The 17,979-nt window shown below is 32.0% G+C and overlaps 2 protein-coding genes across 3 annotated transcripts in view; both read left to right on the top strand.

Moving 5' to 3' along the window:
* The window catches only part of LOC100570120 (retinal homeobox protein Rx3-like), a 13,825-nt gene extending 1,947 nt beyond the window's left edge, over positions 1-11,878 (top strand). The window contains exons 2-4 of the mRNA XM_003242175.4: positions 4,403-4,650; positions 7,749-7,836; positions 10,876-11,878. Of these exons, the coding sequence (XP_003242223.1) occupies positions 4,403-4,650; positions 7,749-7,836; positions 10,876-11,372 (833 nt within the window). The 3' untranslated portion in view covers positions 11,373-11,878. The remainder of the gene's footprint in view (positions 1-4,402; positions 4,651-7,748; positions 7,837-10,875) is intronic.
* A 2,975-nt stretch (positions 11,879-14,853) lies between these two features.
* Positions 14,854-17,979, top strand: part of LOC100162948 (dimeric dihydrodiol dehydrogenase-like) — a 9,224-nt gene continuing 6,098 nt past the window's right edge. Inside the window, exons 1-4 of one of the 2 annotated variants that reach the window (XM_008181445.3) lie at positions 14,854-15,137; positions 15,302-15,525; positions 16,669-16,799; positions 16,871-17,031. In XM_008181445.3, the coding sequence (XP_008179667.1) occupies positions 15,324-15,525; positions 16,669-16,799; positions 16,871-17,031 (494 nt within the window). In that variant the 5' untranslated portion in view covers positions 14,854-15,137; positions 15,302-15,323. Of the gene's footprint in view, positions 15,138-15,301; positions 15,526-16,668; positions 16,800-16,870; positions 17,032-17,979 lie in introns of those variants that run through there. The other variant, NM_001163123.1, reaches the window with a different exon arrangement.

The following is a 17,979-nucleotide window of genomic DNA, read 5'->3' as shown; positions in this document are numbered from 1 at the left end:
TTTGTCATTTTTTGAACTTTAAATGTTTATAAAAAAAAACTGTGACTAACGATTTTTAATATTTTTCATCTGCCTTTGAAACAATATACTAGGAGCCTTCTATTAAATTTTCAAGCTTTTTTATCCAACAAATAAAATTTTATTGATATTTTTAGAAAAAAAACTAAAAAAAAATGGAAAATGAAAATGTCCGTAAAGAGCTCAAAATAAATCAAAATATTTTGAAAATGTTATGGTGTATAGAAAATGCTAAGATAAACATTCAGTCAAAATTTCATATATCTACGGTCATTTGTTTTAAAGTTACACCAAAAACCAAAATCGATTTTCTCGAAAACAGATTTTGCGTAAAAATTCCCGTTTTTCCTTAATTTTTCTTTTGTTTTTCACGGCGCGTTTGAAAACTATTGGAAAAATTTTACTTTTGACCCCCCAAAGTACCAACTAGATTCACTTTCCTATCAGAAAAGGTACTGTTGAAGAAAATCCAAGCACTTTTACTGTCCTAAAACGTGATGACAGACACAAAAAAAAATAAAAAAAAAAATAAAAAAAAAAATAAAAAAATAAAAAAAAAAATAAAAAAAAAAACACACATCATTGTAAAATCAATACATTCATCGTTCCACTCAGAATCTAAAATGAATAATTGTTTCGAGACGTGATGTGCTGATTACAAAATAAGTTTGATACGACTAAATTTCCTTGTATTATGATTCATAAAAGTCATCCATAATGTGTAATTACGTGATGTGTAAAAAATGAAGATGTTTCGAGATAAAATTTTTATCCATTTTACTAAACGGATCAGATCTTCAACTAAATGAATTTATATAATATATGAAGTAAACTTGACATGATAACCGTGAACAAGATACAAAAATAGATAGAATATAAAACAATGTGAAATTGCTGAAAAATTTTAATATGAGGCATGGATGGTATATAATATTAATATATCTAACAATTTAATACCATATGATTCACAATAAAATAATGCACCTCTACCGACTACCGGGTTTGTTACACAATATTTTTAATTATTAATAAATATATATAATATACCTGTTTAAAAATAATTAATGATAATTATTGATGAAATATCATTCAGTTTTTTGTAATAAATATCCGAGCCAACAGTTATTATAATTATTATTTAGTTATAATACTATTGTTTATAGTGAAAATCCATAATTTTTCGAAGAGCACTTCAATTAAATTAATCGCATACAATTTAATTTTAAATGGATTATGACAATAAAATACTTAAAGTCTTGATGATCGTTTGAAAATAGTAGATTAAAAATACAAGAATGGTAATATATTATTATGTAGGTATTTAATTATCTAAGGTATATAGGTTAATATACCCAAACTAGATATATAAATGAGAAAGTTTATACCTATACTAACTAAAATATAATACATTAAAATAGATGTAATGCTAGATTTTATTATTTATATCAAAACCTTTTTAGATTTATTAATTTACAATTATTATTAATATATTTATATATTATATAAAAATAATTATAAGTAATATAATCGATACATATAATTTAACGTTAAATGTATAATTTAAATATAAGTTGTTAAGATTTACAAACAAATAAAAATAATAGTAATAGTTAATTCCTGAATTTTTACTTTTTTCGCGCATACTTATTGATAATTATATGTGTAACCAGAGATAAATCTAAATTCAAACGTTTTGAGTGTTTCAATTGTTTTTTCTCCCATTGTGATAAAGTAATTTTAAATTTTGATTCTATGATACCGGTAGGCTGGCGGTTGTGCTAGTAACAACTAGGTAATAACTAATAATGTAAAAAAAATTTAACATGTATGTATATCGAAAAAAACTGTGAAACTGAAAATTATTATTGACGTCTTATACATATTTATCATAAAAATATATGAAGCTAAAACCCAAGCCGGGTATAACGTCTATTAAGGAGTTAATAAGTTAAAACTTGAAAAGTTAAGTTAAAATGGTTTTTCTCATTATTTTGTAACTGTTACTAATAATTTGTAATAATACATGCGTAAAATATGTTTAATTTGCACTTTATACCTACCATGCATACGCCAAATTATTGAGAATAAATCATAATATACCATTGATAAAAGCGTCTACTGTATATGCATAAAAACCTCACCCATATGTATTATAATTTCCGCGAAATCGTAACAAAACAAATAAGTAGTAGTTACCAGCAGTAACTGTCAAGTATTATTCAGTATTAGATGATTTTAATTTGTAATAACAATAATGTATAATATGTATATTGGTATTATATAATATTATATTTCTGTTTATGCGCGAAAAACTCGATCGCAGAGGGGTAGAGGGCCAATTGAACGGTAGTAGCGGTGAAGGCGACTGGTAGAAAATCCGAAAGGGACGGCGGGAAACTCAATGGATTTTAACGGAAGTCAAGTGGGCACACACCGGAGCGTGCGCGCGTATGAATGTGTGCTATGCACGCCGACTACAACAATGGGTGTAAAACGGACGTAAATTCTGTATCTGTTGCGCGCACGTTGAATTTCGTACTGCAGCCGAGTTCGTACTTTTGGCGTATAAATAATAATAATAATAATAAAATATTGTACATCCCATATTATACATATAGGTATATGAAACGTGTACCGGTAGAGTAGATATTATATTATATTGTGTATATATATATATATATATATATATATATATAGGTACCCAAGTGATTTGGAAACTGAACGTTTCGTAAGCCGATTAATATTACATATATTACACACGTTAGGTGGGGGCGAGGGGTGCATTATACAATCAACGCGCAATAACAAAAACCTCGTAAGCGGCTTATATGACCGTTTTAATACATGATTAATATTATGAACCTATATACAACGTGCGTGTACGAGCGGCCGCGAGCGCCGCCGCCGTCCCCAACGGGTCTTACAACCATTTACTCGTAATTAGGTATAGAGATACCTGCAGTACGTACATGGCGCTTTAATGAGGCGCATATAGAGTGAAATCATCATAATAATAACGTAACCGAGTAATAATTATTAAAATAACATATTTCACGTCCGCGATTCCCGGAAAACGCTAAATATTTTGATGGACTGCAATATACCGAATATTTATTATTTATCCAAAGTAGTTAAATTGGAAAACGTTTCACTGTAATTTGCATTTACCGAAGGTCTAATTTTCTATATAGGTACCCTTTGAATAAGGACCTTCCATATATGATCATACTAAATGTCATGATAAGCTTACCTCGTGTGCATAGTCCTCCACCCATAAAAGAGGAAATAATTTTAGTATAATAAATTATAATAGATATAATATTAAATATTATATAATTACCGTAATGACCAAAATGTATGATTTTTAATAATTCGATTTTTGAAAAATACATAAAAATTGTGTCCTAATTCTACATTGCAATAAGTCAATTGTACTACCAATAGAGCTCTGCCCTACGTCTAAAAACATCAATAAATATTTACTTTTATTATTTTATGAAAATTATCCAAGAATTTTTTTTAGTAAATCATTGGCGTGACATCTAAACCATAGGTGGATATGGAATACCATCCTTCTTTCCACCCTGTATACGAGTAAGTAGGTAGGTACTTGACAACGACAACGTTTCTCTCTCCGGTTGTTTTAAAGCCCTTTATTCCGTCACCAAACACGACAATTAAAATACATTTGTATTTTTTTATCTCATTCATATGACTACCTAAGAATTCGAACCACATTTTAAAAATAAATAATCGTTTTCTGAGCTCCATATACACCAAATTAACGTTAATCAAATCTGCCGGAGACCACAGTATGACTATGGGCTTATTTTTTTTATTATATTTCGATAACTGATAATTCTATACACGAACAATTTGACACAGTGTCACTACGAATTGCGATAGTCACAATGGTTTATGTTTTTTATATAGTAAGCGAACATAGAAACTGATTTATTTTACAATATGTTTTTTTTAATACCGCTTTTAGAACGATCCCTAACTTATCCAAGCACTAAATTAAATAGTCCCTCTCCCTCAACAAAACGTAATTGTATCAGAGGTAGGAATTTAAGTGGGTTATTTTAAAAATGTCGTATACCATAGTTTTCCACAAAAATTATAATGTGGTAAAACGATCAGAAGTAGTAATGTATGGTATTCTCTTGAAAAATAAACTGTGATCAGACTGAAACTACAGTAGTACAGTACCTAACTAGCTATAAAGTATATTTATGTATCATGTCATCGACGTTTAGGTCAAGGGACGGGCTCACAGCGCTTATTCCATGTCTCTAGTCTATATTTTTTTTATTAGTAATAATTTAAATTATTTTTTTTTAAACATCAAAATAAATAATAATTATTTGACAATTTTTTTTAGAAAATACGAGTGTTCATTGCCAATCGAAATTGGACGCATTATATGCTGCTAGTGGAACCGATCCATCACTACATCGGTCCGACGAACACGATGACGATAAACCACGAAAAGTTCGCCGTAGTAGAACAACATTTACCACATATCAATTACATCAATTAGAAAGAGCTTTCGAAAAAACACAATATCCTGATGTATTTACCAGAGAAGAACTCGCCCTTCGATTGGATCTCAGTGAAGCCAGAGTGCAGGTAAAATTCTTCATGCCGTTCAAACATTCTTTTTAATCACAAATTTATGTAAAGGTTCCTATACAATTAAAAATAAATAAAGAAACAAAACTAACAAAGCGATCAGTTATAATAATATTCAAACAGATTTTACTTTCAAATATTTTTTTTATGACCTATACTTTAATTTAAAATCAATTGGTTGGGTCACATAGGTAAATTTGGACCATTATTATCATTACGTGAAAATACATTTTCTGAAAAAAAAACCACATAATTTATTGTAAAACCAATTATTGATCTTCCAATTCATTTATTGAAGAAACAATTAGAAAGGTGGAAGTAAAAAATATTAATAAAAATAGTAATACCATTGATTATCTATTATAATATTAATCAATGGTAATATAAGGCATTTTGTAATAATTATTATAATAGGTAGTCATAGAAAAAGTACCTGCGGAAATTGTATAAAAATTATAAATTACAATAAATACAATTAAAAATGTTGTATAGGTATCGGCACAAACTAAGATTTTAAGATTTTAGATGATATAATTTGTTTCTATAAAAAAAATATATAGGTCATAAATGTATAATTTATTATTATGTATTATATATTATGTAACAATTTAATTAAACATTTGTATGAATTTGTTAGTGCGATGTATAGTAAAAACTAAATTATAGTTGGGAAACAAATGTACGTACAGATATTATTATTATTTAATAGGCTTTTAACCTCATATATGTAATACACCATGTATTATTCTTCCATTACTATTAAAGATAACATAAATTATTTTAACGATGCAATGACTAGATGTCTAGATATAATTTATATATTATATAGTGCGATTATAATTATTTGTCTTTTACGGTCACCCTTGCAGAGATTCCGTTTCGGGTTTTAATTGTGTATGGTTGCTCGTACGGCTATATATCCTTTTGTTCCGGAATCGCACGCGGAACAGCTTTAATTGAAATCCACCACATCGACGACGCGAGACTTAAATAATTCCAAAAGCAGTAGAAAACAATGGAAGGAGATTAATAGATTTTTTTTTCTTTCGAGTTTACAGTCGCACTAAAACACCGCGCTAATTGTGTACCGCAGAACACTTAGCGGACACACAAAGACGGTAAAAAAGAGAAAGAGGCTACAAAATCTCTACATTATATACGTGTAAATCCCCCCCCTGTAAGTCGCTCTCTCACTCACTCTCTCCCCTTTTCTCATTCTCTATTGCCTAGGCCTTCTGCCCGCCGCCTGCACTGTAGATTGTCTCGCTCTTTAAACGATTCAATAAACCAATTGAGATGGACTTAAAATCCGGCGTGCGCGGTCTCCCTGGTAATGAATTACAAGTTAATTGGGGTGCAATTTCTCGACAACCGATTTAACATCTCCCTAATTTCCTAACGATCATTTAAGTGCATTGTTCGTGTGGCCTATGTGCATAGGGGGAGTCCATTGTGTTGCACAACACACCCTTGTACGCGCGCGACGCGCACAATCAACCCCAATCGGACGTCCAAATAGAGCATTAACCCTCCTCCTCCTCCTACACCACCGCTGATGACGCCGTCGGATCGCCATATAATGGTCTTCGGGTGCCGAAACTTCTACCGGTTTATTAAACTCCCGTTTTAAGTGTATTGTCAATATTTTAACCTGGCCAATAAAAAAGAGATTTTTCCCTCCCTCTCACCGTATTCATCGATATACATATAAATATATATATATATATATATATATATAATAAATAATAAACATACCCTCTTATACTTTTAGTTTCCAAGCACACGCCGTTAAGCCAAACTAAATTAATTATATAATACGTGATAAACAATCTCCAATGGCAGGCGTCGTTTCACATGGTACCTATATGGTATTTGGTAGGTTGGTAGGAGGGTATAAATGGTATCTGAAACATAATCGTCTGTAATTGGAGAGAGGAATAATAATATCATATTTTTTGCAGTTTCTATACATATTATAATATACCTCACATACATAATACTTAACATACACGATACACGATGTAATTTTATGTTGTTATTAATGTTAATGATTATCATTTTAATTTTTCAATATTAATTTTTAATTAAATATTTTCAATTTTTTGTTTATCACCATAGAAACGAATAAAAAATTATAATATTATAATATTAATTCAACTTACATGATAAAATAAATTATAACAATATAAAATATCCGGACTGACAAACCGTCTCAGCTCAGAATCGTTTTTTCTTATACAATGATATTTTATCATTGAATTCAAGTCTAATACAACCCATTATACAATGACCCACTTGTAAACTACTGTACAGCAGAGCGAAATCCACTTACCTGCTTTTTTAAATTGTAGAATACACTTTTCACAAAATTGTTCCTGCAATTTAAAACAAAATTTTGTTTTAACAAATATTCAGTATATTATTTTATTAAATGCAATATTTTACGTGTATATTATTTCCTTTGTGTAGTGGGTTATAATCTTATCATTTTTCTTTTGGTAGTTTAATAATATAATATTTTGGAATATTAGAGATATTAAAAACCCTTGACTGCTTATAGGTAGCTTATATAGTATAGAAATGGTTTTGGTGGAAACAGATATTAGAGGAAAATGGAAAGGTACACTCTTGGTCTTTGTACTCAAGTTGAAACCCTAATATATCCAAAATAATGTATAATATGTTCTGATTGTTCTGTATATGGTATAGTATTTTTACCGTGTTGTACGGGTAGAAAAAAAATGATTTCCCGAATTACGCAGTTAAATGGTTATTTCCTATTCATCGTAATAATCAGCATTATTACAACAAACATTATATCATGCTTAAGTGCTTAACATATCAGTTAGCAATTTAATATTTATATGAAATTTCCATCGAACATATTATAACATTGAGATCGAATTATAATTTATATTTATATGATTGACTCTTAATTTAAAATAACGATTCTTCTTTTCCCGAAAAAATTGTTTAGTCACTATAAATACGTGATAGTACTGAATAAATATTTAATTTTAATACTCGATTGTAGAATCAAGTAGTAAAATGTATACGTGCCATACATATAATAATGATGTCTTTGTTGTATATAGGTATGGTTTCAAAACCGTAGAGCTAAATGGAGAAAACGAGAAAAATCAATGGGCAGAGAATCAAATCCATACATACCTGACCACACGTGTGAGTTACCTACAACTGTTTATAAAATGTAAAATTTGTTATAGTTATCTAAGTTATAACTTACACTAAACTGATTGCATTTAAACATTTAAAATCAGGAAATGTGTAATACCTAAAACGGCCATATTAAAAAAAATAATCTACAAAATAAAGATATTATATATATTATTATAACATATTATTATAATAATAATAATATACATCATGATGTTGAATGATTTAAAAAAATGAAATAGCATATCGATCCATCGATCACGGCAAAGGTATTGCAGGGATCTATGCAAAAACTAGACTATTCTACAAAAACAATATTTCATGAAAAAAACAATTTGGTTTTATTTATTTTACGCATCATGCATGCAGGAGGTTATAATAAGGAACTTCGTTCCAATATGAATTTAAGATGTAACCAAAAGTTTATGTTTTGTAAGAACCGTGGTATAGATTTCAGTGTCTGGTTTTGCAGGGGATAGGCGTGATATGCGCGCCTAGCACTTTTGGGTAATCCCACTTTACCGCCCGCTGGACGGAAACGCTTTCCGACGCTTCAACCGTCATCAAAAACTAAACTTTCGGTGCAGGTGTTACAAAAAGATTTTACTAAAATGTGTTTAAGAAAATTTAGGGTGAATATGAGGTGAAATTATCCTTTCCAAACTTGTCTATCATCATCATTATAGTAATAATAATAAAATCAACAAGTCGGTCACCATAGACACTCGTTGGCATATAGAGCTAGGATAACGTGGCTTGATCACCTCAATGTTTTTATACTATATATATTATATTTTAAAGCTAAACATCCAAATTTAGCTTGAGACAATTGATTATTGAACCAATTGAGGGAATGCTATAACCTTCCCAAAACAGCCGTACCCTACCGCTATCCATTGGTGTCTATACGAGGGTGGGGACATCAACACGTTTTCCCATCGAAAACTACTGATTATTTGTTATTAGTATTTCTTATCTCTATAAGTATACCCAGAGACGGTTTGACATTTTTCAGCTGATGGTTCAGCAATAGTTATAATACCACCTACCCACCTACCAAAAAGTTAAATTAGGTACAAAAACTTACCTAATTTTTATTAATTTTTTTACAATTACTATTTATTTTAAAACATGCTTAATAATTATGATGACATAATAAATTAGATACCCAATTATTAATAAGCAAGTGAACAAGTCGACATTTTATTATTTTTTATTAGTTTTCATATTTTATAACTGTTTTTTAAGTTAAAATTTGTCGTGGATAGTCCGAATTAATAACATAATTAATTATTTATATATGTTGAACCAAAATCGTATAGTGCTTTAATACCAAATTTTATTTTCATTCATTCGAAAATCATTTCGAAACTTATATACTCTCACGAGGCCAATACCTTCAATGTATTTCATTGAGATATGGTAAGTAACAAAAAAATTGTTGCTTGATAATCTATGTGGGTCCTACGTGAGCACGATCATGTTTAGTGGGGCCATTATTCTGTTGAAATAAATAAAATCGTACTCTTTAATATGAAAAATAAGGAACAGCATTTTACTGTGTATAGAAAAAATAATTGTATTACATAATCTCATGAAAGATAGAAAATTAATGCTTAATGCTTTAACATTTTGAACGCCGAAAAATAAAATATATTATGTGATACAAAAAAAGTATCAAAAAACAAGAAATAATAATTTAAATAAAAAAAGACATCGAGCATGACGAGGCGATGTGGTGATTATGAGTTGGTGGTGCTGATGATATTGGTAACTGGTATATGGTCCCTGGTACCTCTACAACGTTCTCATGGGCTGTCCTGTCTCGGCGAAACATATTAATAAAATAAAAATTTGTTTTGTTGTATGTATATTAAAAAAATATTAATTTTATTTGTATCGTCATTCTACCTATAGAAAAAAGAAGAATTTTTCAAATTAAAAAAACGTCAAATATGTTTACAATACACTTATACACAATAACCAATTGATCGAGCTTTGACACATCAGTTTTTGAATTCAGTATAAGTGACTAAATTTCAGTCAATTTCACATTAAAGAGGAGTTCAGTAATAACGATATTATTATAATACAATTCTAGACTTTAGTATACAATTGATTGCGATTTTCGAATAACATAAAATAATGTCACATTGTCCCATACTTTATGTGACTATATTTTCGTCATAAAGCTGTTTATAACTTCATAAGTTTATTGTTAATGTATGACGTATGTGATTGTATCTATTTGTTGCTAATAATGAATTGGCCATCAAATTAACCATTTTTAGGGTTCCGTACGGTAAAACGGGACACTATTACTAAGGCTCCGCTGTCCGTCTGTCTGTCACCAGGCTGTATCTCATGAACCATGAAAGTTAGATTGTTGAAATTTTCACAGATTATGAATTTCTGCTGACCTATGACTGTTGCCGCTATAACAACAAATACTAAAAATCCTAGAGTATATAATATAAGCAGTGTTGCCACTTGCCAACATGTTTATAGCTGATGATGGTACGGAACCCTTCATGCGCGAGTCCGACTTGCACTTGGCCGGTTTTATTATATTACCTATACGGCTATACTGGACACTGATTTCCAAGACCAAGTATACCCTATAACCTATAGTCCGCGACATGAAAAGTGGCCGATGACCGTCGCGAACCTAGCGGACGTTTCGCCTTAGTGGTTCATAAAGTAATTAAATTAATTGCCGCGTTTAATTGCCGGGCAGGAGGTGGTATAGGTTGAGAACCAATGGCTAACAGGCAGGGAAGCCGCAACGGGTCGCGGTACAAATCGGCCACTTTTCATGTCGCGGACTATACCTATTAAAATGACAACCCCCCCCAAACTTTTTGGTGGTTCAGTGAACCACAAAATGCATGATCAAGCATTCAAGCCGCCTCTGAGTAGACCTACCTTATGTTTTTAATTATGGTTGTATTCATATACAACGATGTGGGTACCTACCTAATTAGTGGACTCGTCTCTTGTTTTAATATAAATAAATAAAAAATATAATTCATGTTATATTTACAGTGTTCAGAAACGATTGTTTGCCCGTGGCACCCACACTAGGAGGTCCACTGCCGTTCCTCACACCCGAACAGTTCTGGCCGAGCATCGTGTTCAACCCGGCGGCCGCATCCGCATTCCTGCTCGGTCTGCCATGGCACCATCATCACGCCGCCCAGCCGTCGGCCACTGCGGCGGCCGCGTCGTACCAGTCGTCCGTGCATAAGGCGCTGTCCGAGCGGATCATCACCGCCAACCAGTGGCCGACCGCCGCGCTACAGACGTCGTCCTCCGAACCGCACAGCCCGTCGTCCGCGGGCTCGTCTAGCCCCGCTGCGCTATCGCCCGCTCACGAGCCGTCGGTGGACGCGGCCACAGTCGCCGTCTCCGCCGAACACCGATCGCCCTACCTGAACGACGACGGCGACGACGACCACGACATTGACGACGACGACGACGACAACAACGACGAATCCGGCAGGTGCTCGCCGCCCGTTTTGATGAAAAACGTTTCCTGTTAGTATTTGAGGCCACGGCGGTATATAATTATACATATATTATTTTACCGGCAAATATGAGCCAACCGCTTTATATATAGTTATTATTTCGCTTCAAGCTCCCCCCCCCCCAGTCATCATCGACCATCGTCCCCCCCAACTTGACGTATTATTGTTTTTTTATATAACGTGATTTTAAGATTTATTACCTAAGATTTATGTAATATACAATTATTGTCGATTAGAGTTTAAATAAAAGAAAAAATGATTTTACTGAGGTTATTCTGTAAATGCCTTTACTGTTATTACCATTATACTATGTACGATAATAGCACTACATTTTTGTTAAAGATTTTTTTTTTACCACTTTTTATAACTACAAACTATATAACAATATAACAACCTGCAATACATTTCTGGGAACGTATAGGCATACCTACACACAGAAACCGATTATTGAACTGTAAATTGTAATATTATATACTTGGTATATACATAGTATTAATATTATTATATATAAATAATGTACCTATTAAGTATTAGGTATACTATATATATTACTATTTATAGTTAATCCGTTAAATTTCGAATTTGGTGTAAGTACCTATATTCATTAGTCTAGGAGCTACAACTTTCGGTTTGTTCTTACCCACTCTAGCTCACTTGATCTTTTTTAAAGTTTATAGAAAAATTATTTTTACATGTTTGAATCCGAGTTTTTATCACCTGAATTTTTATTAGGTTTTTAAATAGTTTAGAATCATCTGGTGCTGGTGACAGACACGCTGTAATCAGTTGATTTTTCTTTAATTTTTGAGACTTTCCTCCCCTCGAGCTGGACTTCACTTCTGCCAATTGTTGTAATATATTCAGGAAGACCGATTCTATGATAAAAATCAAATGAGCTAAAATGAGTAAAGTCAAACCGTCAGTAATCCATGTCCATAGGTATAGTTCGTTATTATATCGAATAATATTGGTTCAATATTAATGAACATCGAATTGTCGAAATTTTCAAAAAAAAATATTATCATGATAATTTATATTAAGTCATTTATATATTATATCCTGAACCCTCGTTGTTCATTCAAATTATTGACTTTTCATAGAATAATAAGTACCTATAGGTACAATTATTGTTTAACTATTATAATGGTCAGTCTGCAGCCTGCACTCTGAGTACCTACCTACTAATTGCTATACACGGAAAATCAGTATTCTAAATTATGATATACGTTGATACCTAATCGAATATAATTAACAATAATATTGTTATAATTATTTAGCTTGATAGTGTTAAGTATGTATTGATCTCTTATACAAATATAAATGTATCATCCTCTTGACGTTTACATTCGACCGTCAGTCATCGTCATCATAATAATAATATAATACCTATGTAACATAATATAATATGTATATTAAACATATTTCATTCGATCATTTCTCCAAACGCGAACTAATTTCAATTTTAACTTTAAGCGTGTTGTAGGTAGTTAGGTAGGTACTCGAGAATTTTATAATTGAGTTTGTAAACTAATAATATAAACAATATTCCTGTAATAAAATATTAATCGTTTATGTATGTAATATATACGATAAATATGTATATTATGTGTATTGTTTAAAGTGTATCGTCATTGTATGTATATTCCATTGTATTTCTCAAAATTGTAATTCAGTATAATATTCATAGAATTTTTATATTGAAAGTTATTGGTTTTGCTCGCAATACCTATATATATGTATATTATGGAAGACTTATATTCTCGGGACCGAGCAACAGACAATATACCGCATACGGTATACCGTGTGGCGTGCCGTGAATATCCGGGTATTAGCTATAAAGGTACCTCGTGCCTACGTGCGTTTATTGGGAAGTGCAATTTTAAATATTAAACACTTTAGTTACAATAGCCTATTTACTTAGGAGTTGAATGTAAATATGTATCGTAAAAGTGTATTATATTATAATAGCTGTAATGCCGTACAGTATAATATCTAACAATATTATAATTTAAAACGTTAAGACGCGTGAAGGGTTTCAATAAAAATATTGTTTACTGAAACCATTAAACATAGTTTTTACTGATGTGAATAGGTACATAGGTATACAATAAAGTTATAAAGATAGAAAATATTATGCATAACAAAGATCACCCTTCTCCGAAATACATTTAATGCAAATATTTTTTATTTATATAATTATATTTTGTACACAATACACATACCTATAAGTGTTAACAACTTTCTAAATATTAACATTTTACTCAGCTGGCTTCCCTGTCAGCTTTGCCGCAACAGTATTTGTTCATTATCATAATATAATTTAGACATCTGGATATATGGTATACATTTAAGAAGAATTATTAATGTGTAAGTCAAACATAGTAGTATCTAAGCATGTTTCAGAAAGATAAGATTACAGACATTAGGCCTATGACACTGTGTGGTTTCAGGTTTAGTCTAAAATAGTCTAATCGACCTTGCAGAACACCACGGTGGCAGTAAACGTTTCCGTAATTCGGTTAAACAAACGTCCTATAGCTGGTATAACCTCAGATTGGTGTTCAGGCTCGTTTCAATGTTTCACGGAGGTTCCGCAGACTACAGATCACAGATAAACAAAAACCCGATCAGCTAATCCAGTGTCATTTCTATATTTTCCTACGTTAGTGTATACTCCGGCCCACGAGAGAAGTAACCCGTTTCGCGCATGCTGACTGGCGGAATTCCCCCACTTAGTGCCTTTCGCTGTATGTCAAATACGTGGAGATGCGCGGATTCGGACGCGATTTGGTCGGGACACGAGTTACTTCTCTCGTGGGCCGGAGTATAGTCGACATGAGACGTGACTAAATCATAGAAAAACATTTTTAAATGTATAGACTAAATATACGACTATATCTATCAGCGGCGGATCCAGGGGTGGGAAAAGAGGAAATTTCCCCCCTCAATCGCTGTAGTTTTCCTTTGTTTTACGCTGTGTTTAGCCAATTTTGGAACTTTTTGTACTTTGGCCCGCCCTCCACGCCCCTCCCAAGATTAAGACCTGGATCCGCCACTGATATCTATCGCTAAGTATAGCGTTCTATAATAAACTAGACTGCTAACTCGTGAATCGTGATAATAAGTCAAGTAATTTCCCCTATTTTTGTGAGAATTATGGACTTTATTACAGAACATTTTGGCCATTCTTGCCTATAATTATCATCAACAAATATTTATAAGCACATTAATAAATATTATATACTCTAATTCCCATAAATTATGGCTTTATTCATTTTAATAATACGTACAAGCATACAGCAGTTGGTAATTAAATTTATCAGTTTATTATCAATATATGTGGGTCAAATAGCTTATCCATTATTTTATATCTATACATGGCGGTAGAAAACAAATAGTTCTATACTGTGAACCCCTGGCACTGACAATATTTGGACTCCCACCCATTGACCGTCAGAACTGATTTTTCGTGAGCCCGATTAGAAAAGTTATAAATTGTAATAGACTGCCATCAGAGAATGACACTCGTCACTCACTAAATTGTCGGTTCACTACGCCGTCCACTCGTTCGTTTTTCGTATATAAGTATATAGTTTAGCAGCAGTACAATATTTATCACAACATCGCTATCTCAGCTCACTCCCTCTCACTGCAATATTATTTTAATGTATACGCCATAACTTAAGCATAATACATCGACAATAGTTGTATACCTTTATTGTAAGGTCGATAGCCGATTTTGTCGAGGAGCGGTCAGCAGAAAAACCGTGATTTAATACCGTAAGTGCCAATATACACACATTGTCATAACACGATTGGTGTTGTAGGTAACTATTTACATTGAAGGGAGGTCAACTAGGTCAACTATGTTATAAATGAAATGGTTACCTATATATTTTAATTGGAAAAAAACTATATTATTATTTATTTATTATTTATCATAGAGTAAATTTGTCAACTTACACTATGGCAACAAAATGGGGAATACTAAGTGCTTCCAAAATCTCCCACGATTTTGTTCTAGCTTTAGAAAAATTGTCTACTGAGGATCATAAAGTAGTGGCTGTTGCTGCAAAAGACATATCTAGGGCCAAAGATTTCGCGGATGAATTCGGTATCTCTACTTATTATGGTTCTTACGAAGAGCTTGGCAATGATTCCAATGTCGGTACGTTGTATATTTTATACATTATATACGTTATATATATATATATAAATATACGTTATATGTATATAACGTATATTTATATTATATTTCCATATAATATTACATTATTTTATAATTTTTAAAGATTCTACGATTTTATATTAGTATTCAGGAATTTGCACCCGAATCGAATATTTAGATTTCGGGTTTCTGGTGCTGTATAATATATCCAAGTGTTCAAATACTGAAATAAAAAATCCAATTATACTTCTGTATACACTAATAATCGTAATTATATGAGTTGATGCGTATGTTATAAGTAGTTCAGAAAAAACTTAATTTAAAACTTATGTATTTAAGTCCTAATAAATAAAAATACAGTACTAATAGTAATAATTCTGTGTATCTAAGATTAATGGAAATAATCAGTTATCTCCTCGAATGTATATTTATAACACAATTTCATAATTTTGGACGTCGTAATCAGTGAGGTTAGCATTTATTAGAGTTTGAATCGGGCATTGAAACGACGAGACTATATTATTATATATCATTAAATAATGTGTATATTAATTATTAATATACATCATTATACACTATCAAAATAAATTCAAATTTTAGGATGTGATAGTTATGACCGTGGTATAAATATATTGATACTTTTATGATATTTTGTGTATAAAATGACAAACATAGGTAAGTTACGATTCCGTAGCTCGTAGGATGTCGGTAAAAACATCATATTTTATCAATTTTGTAGTATGTTTAAAAATGTATTATACAAAAGACGAAACATGTATTAACACCCTCATTTGTTTTTTCCATATTACAAGTGCATAATATTAAATGTTCGCTCATAGTTTTAAATTTAACGTTCAACAGTTCACATTTTGTTTATTTAGTTTCACAGCTCTGTCGTGTGTCATTTCGTGTTGATCAAATCGCATTGTGATTGGACTTTGGATGTTACTTTTTTGGTATCATGTGATAACCAAGTTAAAAACTTTAGAAAATTTAATTACTGAAACTACACGTGAATATAGCTCAATGTGAAATGGTTATGTAGATTGCTTACGAAGTTACGCGCTTATAAGATGGAGACAACAATCACGGGTGTCCTCTTTAATTACATAATATCTAACTTTTTTGTTTTACAAAAAATAGACGTTGTTTACATCGGTGCTCTTAACCATCAACACTATTCACTGACCAAACTAATGCTCGAAAGTTGTAAGCCTGTGCTATGTGAAAAACCATTTTGTATTAACGCCAAACAACTTGATGAATTGATAAAAGTAAACAATGATAATATAACCTACCCAAACAATATGAAGATAATGCTTGAAATATTGGTTTTTTTGTGTAGCTATCAAATGCTAAAAAGTTATTTCTCATGGAAGCTATGTGGAGTCGTTTTACACCAGCGTATCAAAAAGTAATCGAAGTACTGCAAAACGGAACTATCGGTACAGTCTTACACGTGCAGGTCAACTTTGGAAGACAAATGTCGAACATCGAAAGAATTTGGTAAAATAATTACACATCCTATTTATTTAAAATAATGTTGCATTAGTTATGTTTAATATAATAATTATACAAACTATTCCCTACCTAATAAATTAGCTAAATTATTTATCTCTAATATTCAAACGTGGGGTATTGTTTTTATTTGTATTTCTGAATACTTTAAGAATACTGTTTCCCAAAAGTATTTAACATTGGGAACAATTGCAGTTTAGCTCCCCCTCGCCGTTTTGAATTTTTTTTATCGAAACTTATGTAACTCATCGAGTTAAGAACGATGGTGCAATCAGAATTTGTCGCTCTCACTTAGTTCCAAAGTTATGGCTTAATGAAGTTCGCTATTTTGCGATTTTTGCGCATTCGCGCGTCACTAGTTTACTGCACCTATTAACGAATATTAATTTTTTTTTTTTTTTGAAACCTTTGGTACTTCAACGAGTTAAGAACGACGGTGCAATCAAAATTAGATAGGCATACTTCGTTTTGAAGTTATATGCTAAGGCAGTTTCGAATTCTGAGTTTTTACGAATACGCTCGACGCTCTAGAAGCTCCCTACGCCTGCCGGCTCCGGTCGCCAAACTCGAGGTCCTGCGGACCTCTCGCTGGATGGGGGCTCGGCCCCCAAACCCCCCGGGGCTTAAATAGCAAACCTGGTGGGTAGGGGGAGGGGTGGCGACCACTTCGGGGTCGCGGGGGGGAGAGCTTACCTGCCTTGCCGGCAGACGGATGACCTAATTAGTAATTTATTCCTTGATAATTAAAGTAACACATTTCTAGTGGCTCCCGTCGCCTATCGGCTCCGGTCGCTATACTCGATGACCAGTAATATAAGTTTATTAAGGCTCGGCCCCTAACCCCCTCGTGGCTAAAATAGCAAATCAATTACCATTCAAATTTGTATATATTGTTTGCAGCTGTAGTCGAATACCTTGGCTTTAATATATAGAATA

Source organism: Acyrthosiphon pisum, chromosome A2 (assembly GCF_005508785.2).
Source record: "Acyrthosiphon pisum isolate AL4f chromosome A2, pea_aphid_22Mar2018_4r6ur, whole genome shotgun sequence".
In the NCBI taxonomy this organism is placed as follows: Eukaryota; Metazoa; Arthropoda; class Insecta; order Hemiptera; family Aphididae; genus Acyrthosiphon; species Acyrthosiphon pisum.
Note: the sequence above shows the minus strand (reverse complement) of the source record. Positions and strands in the feature narration are given on the sequence as shown.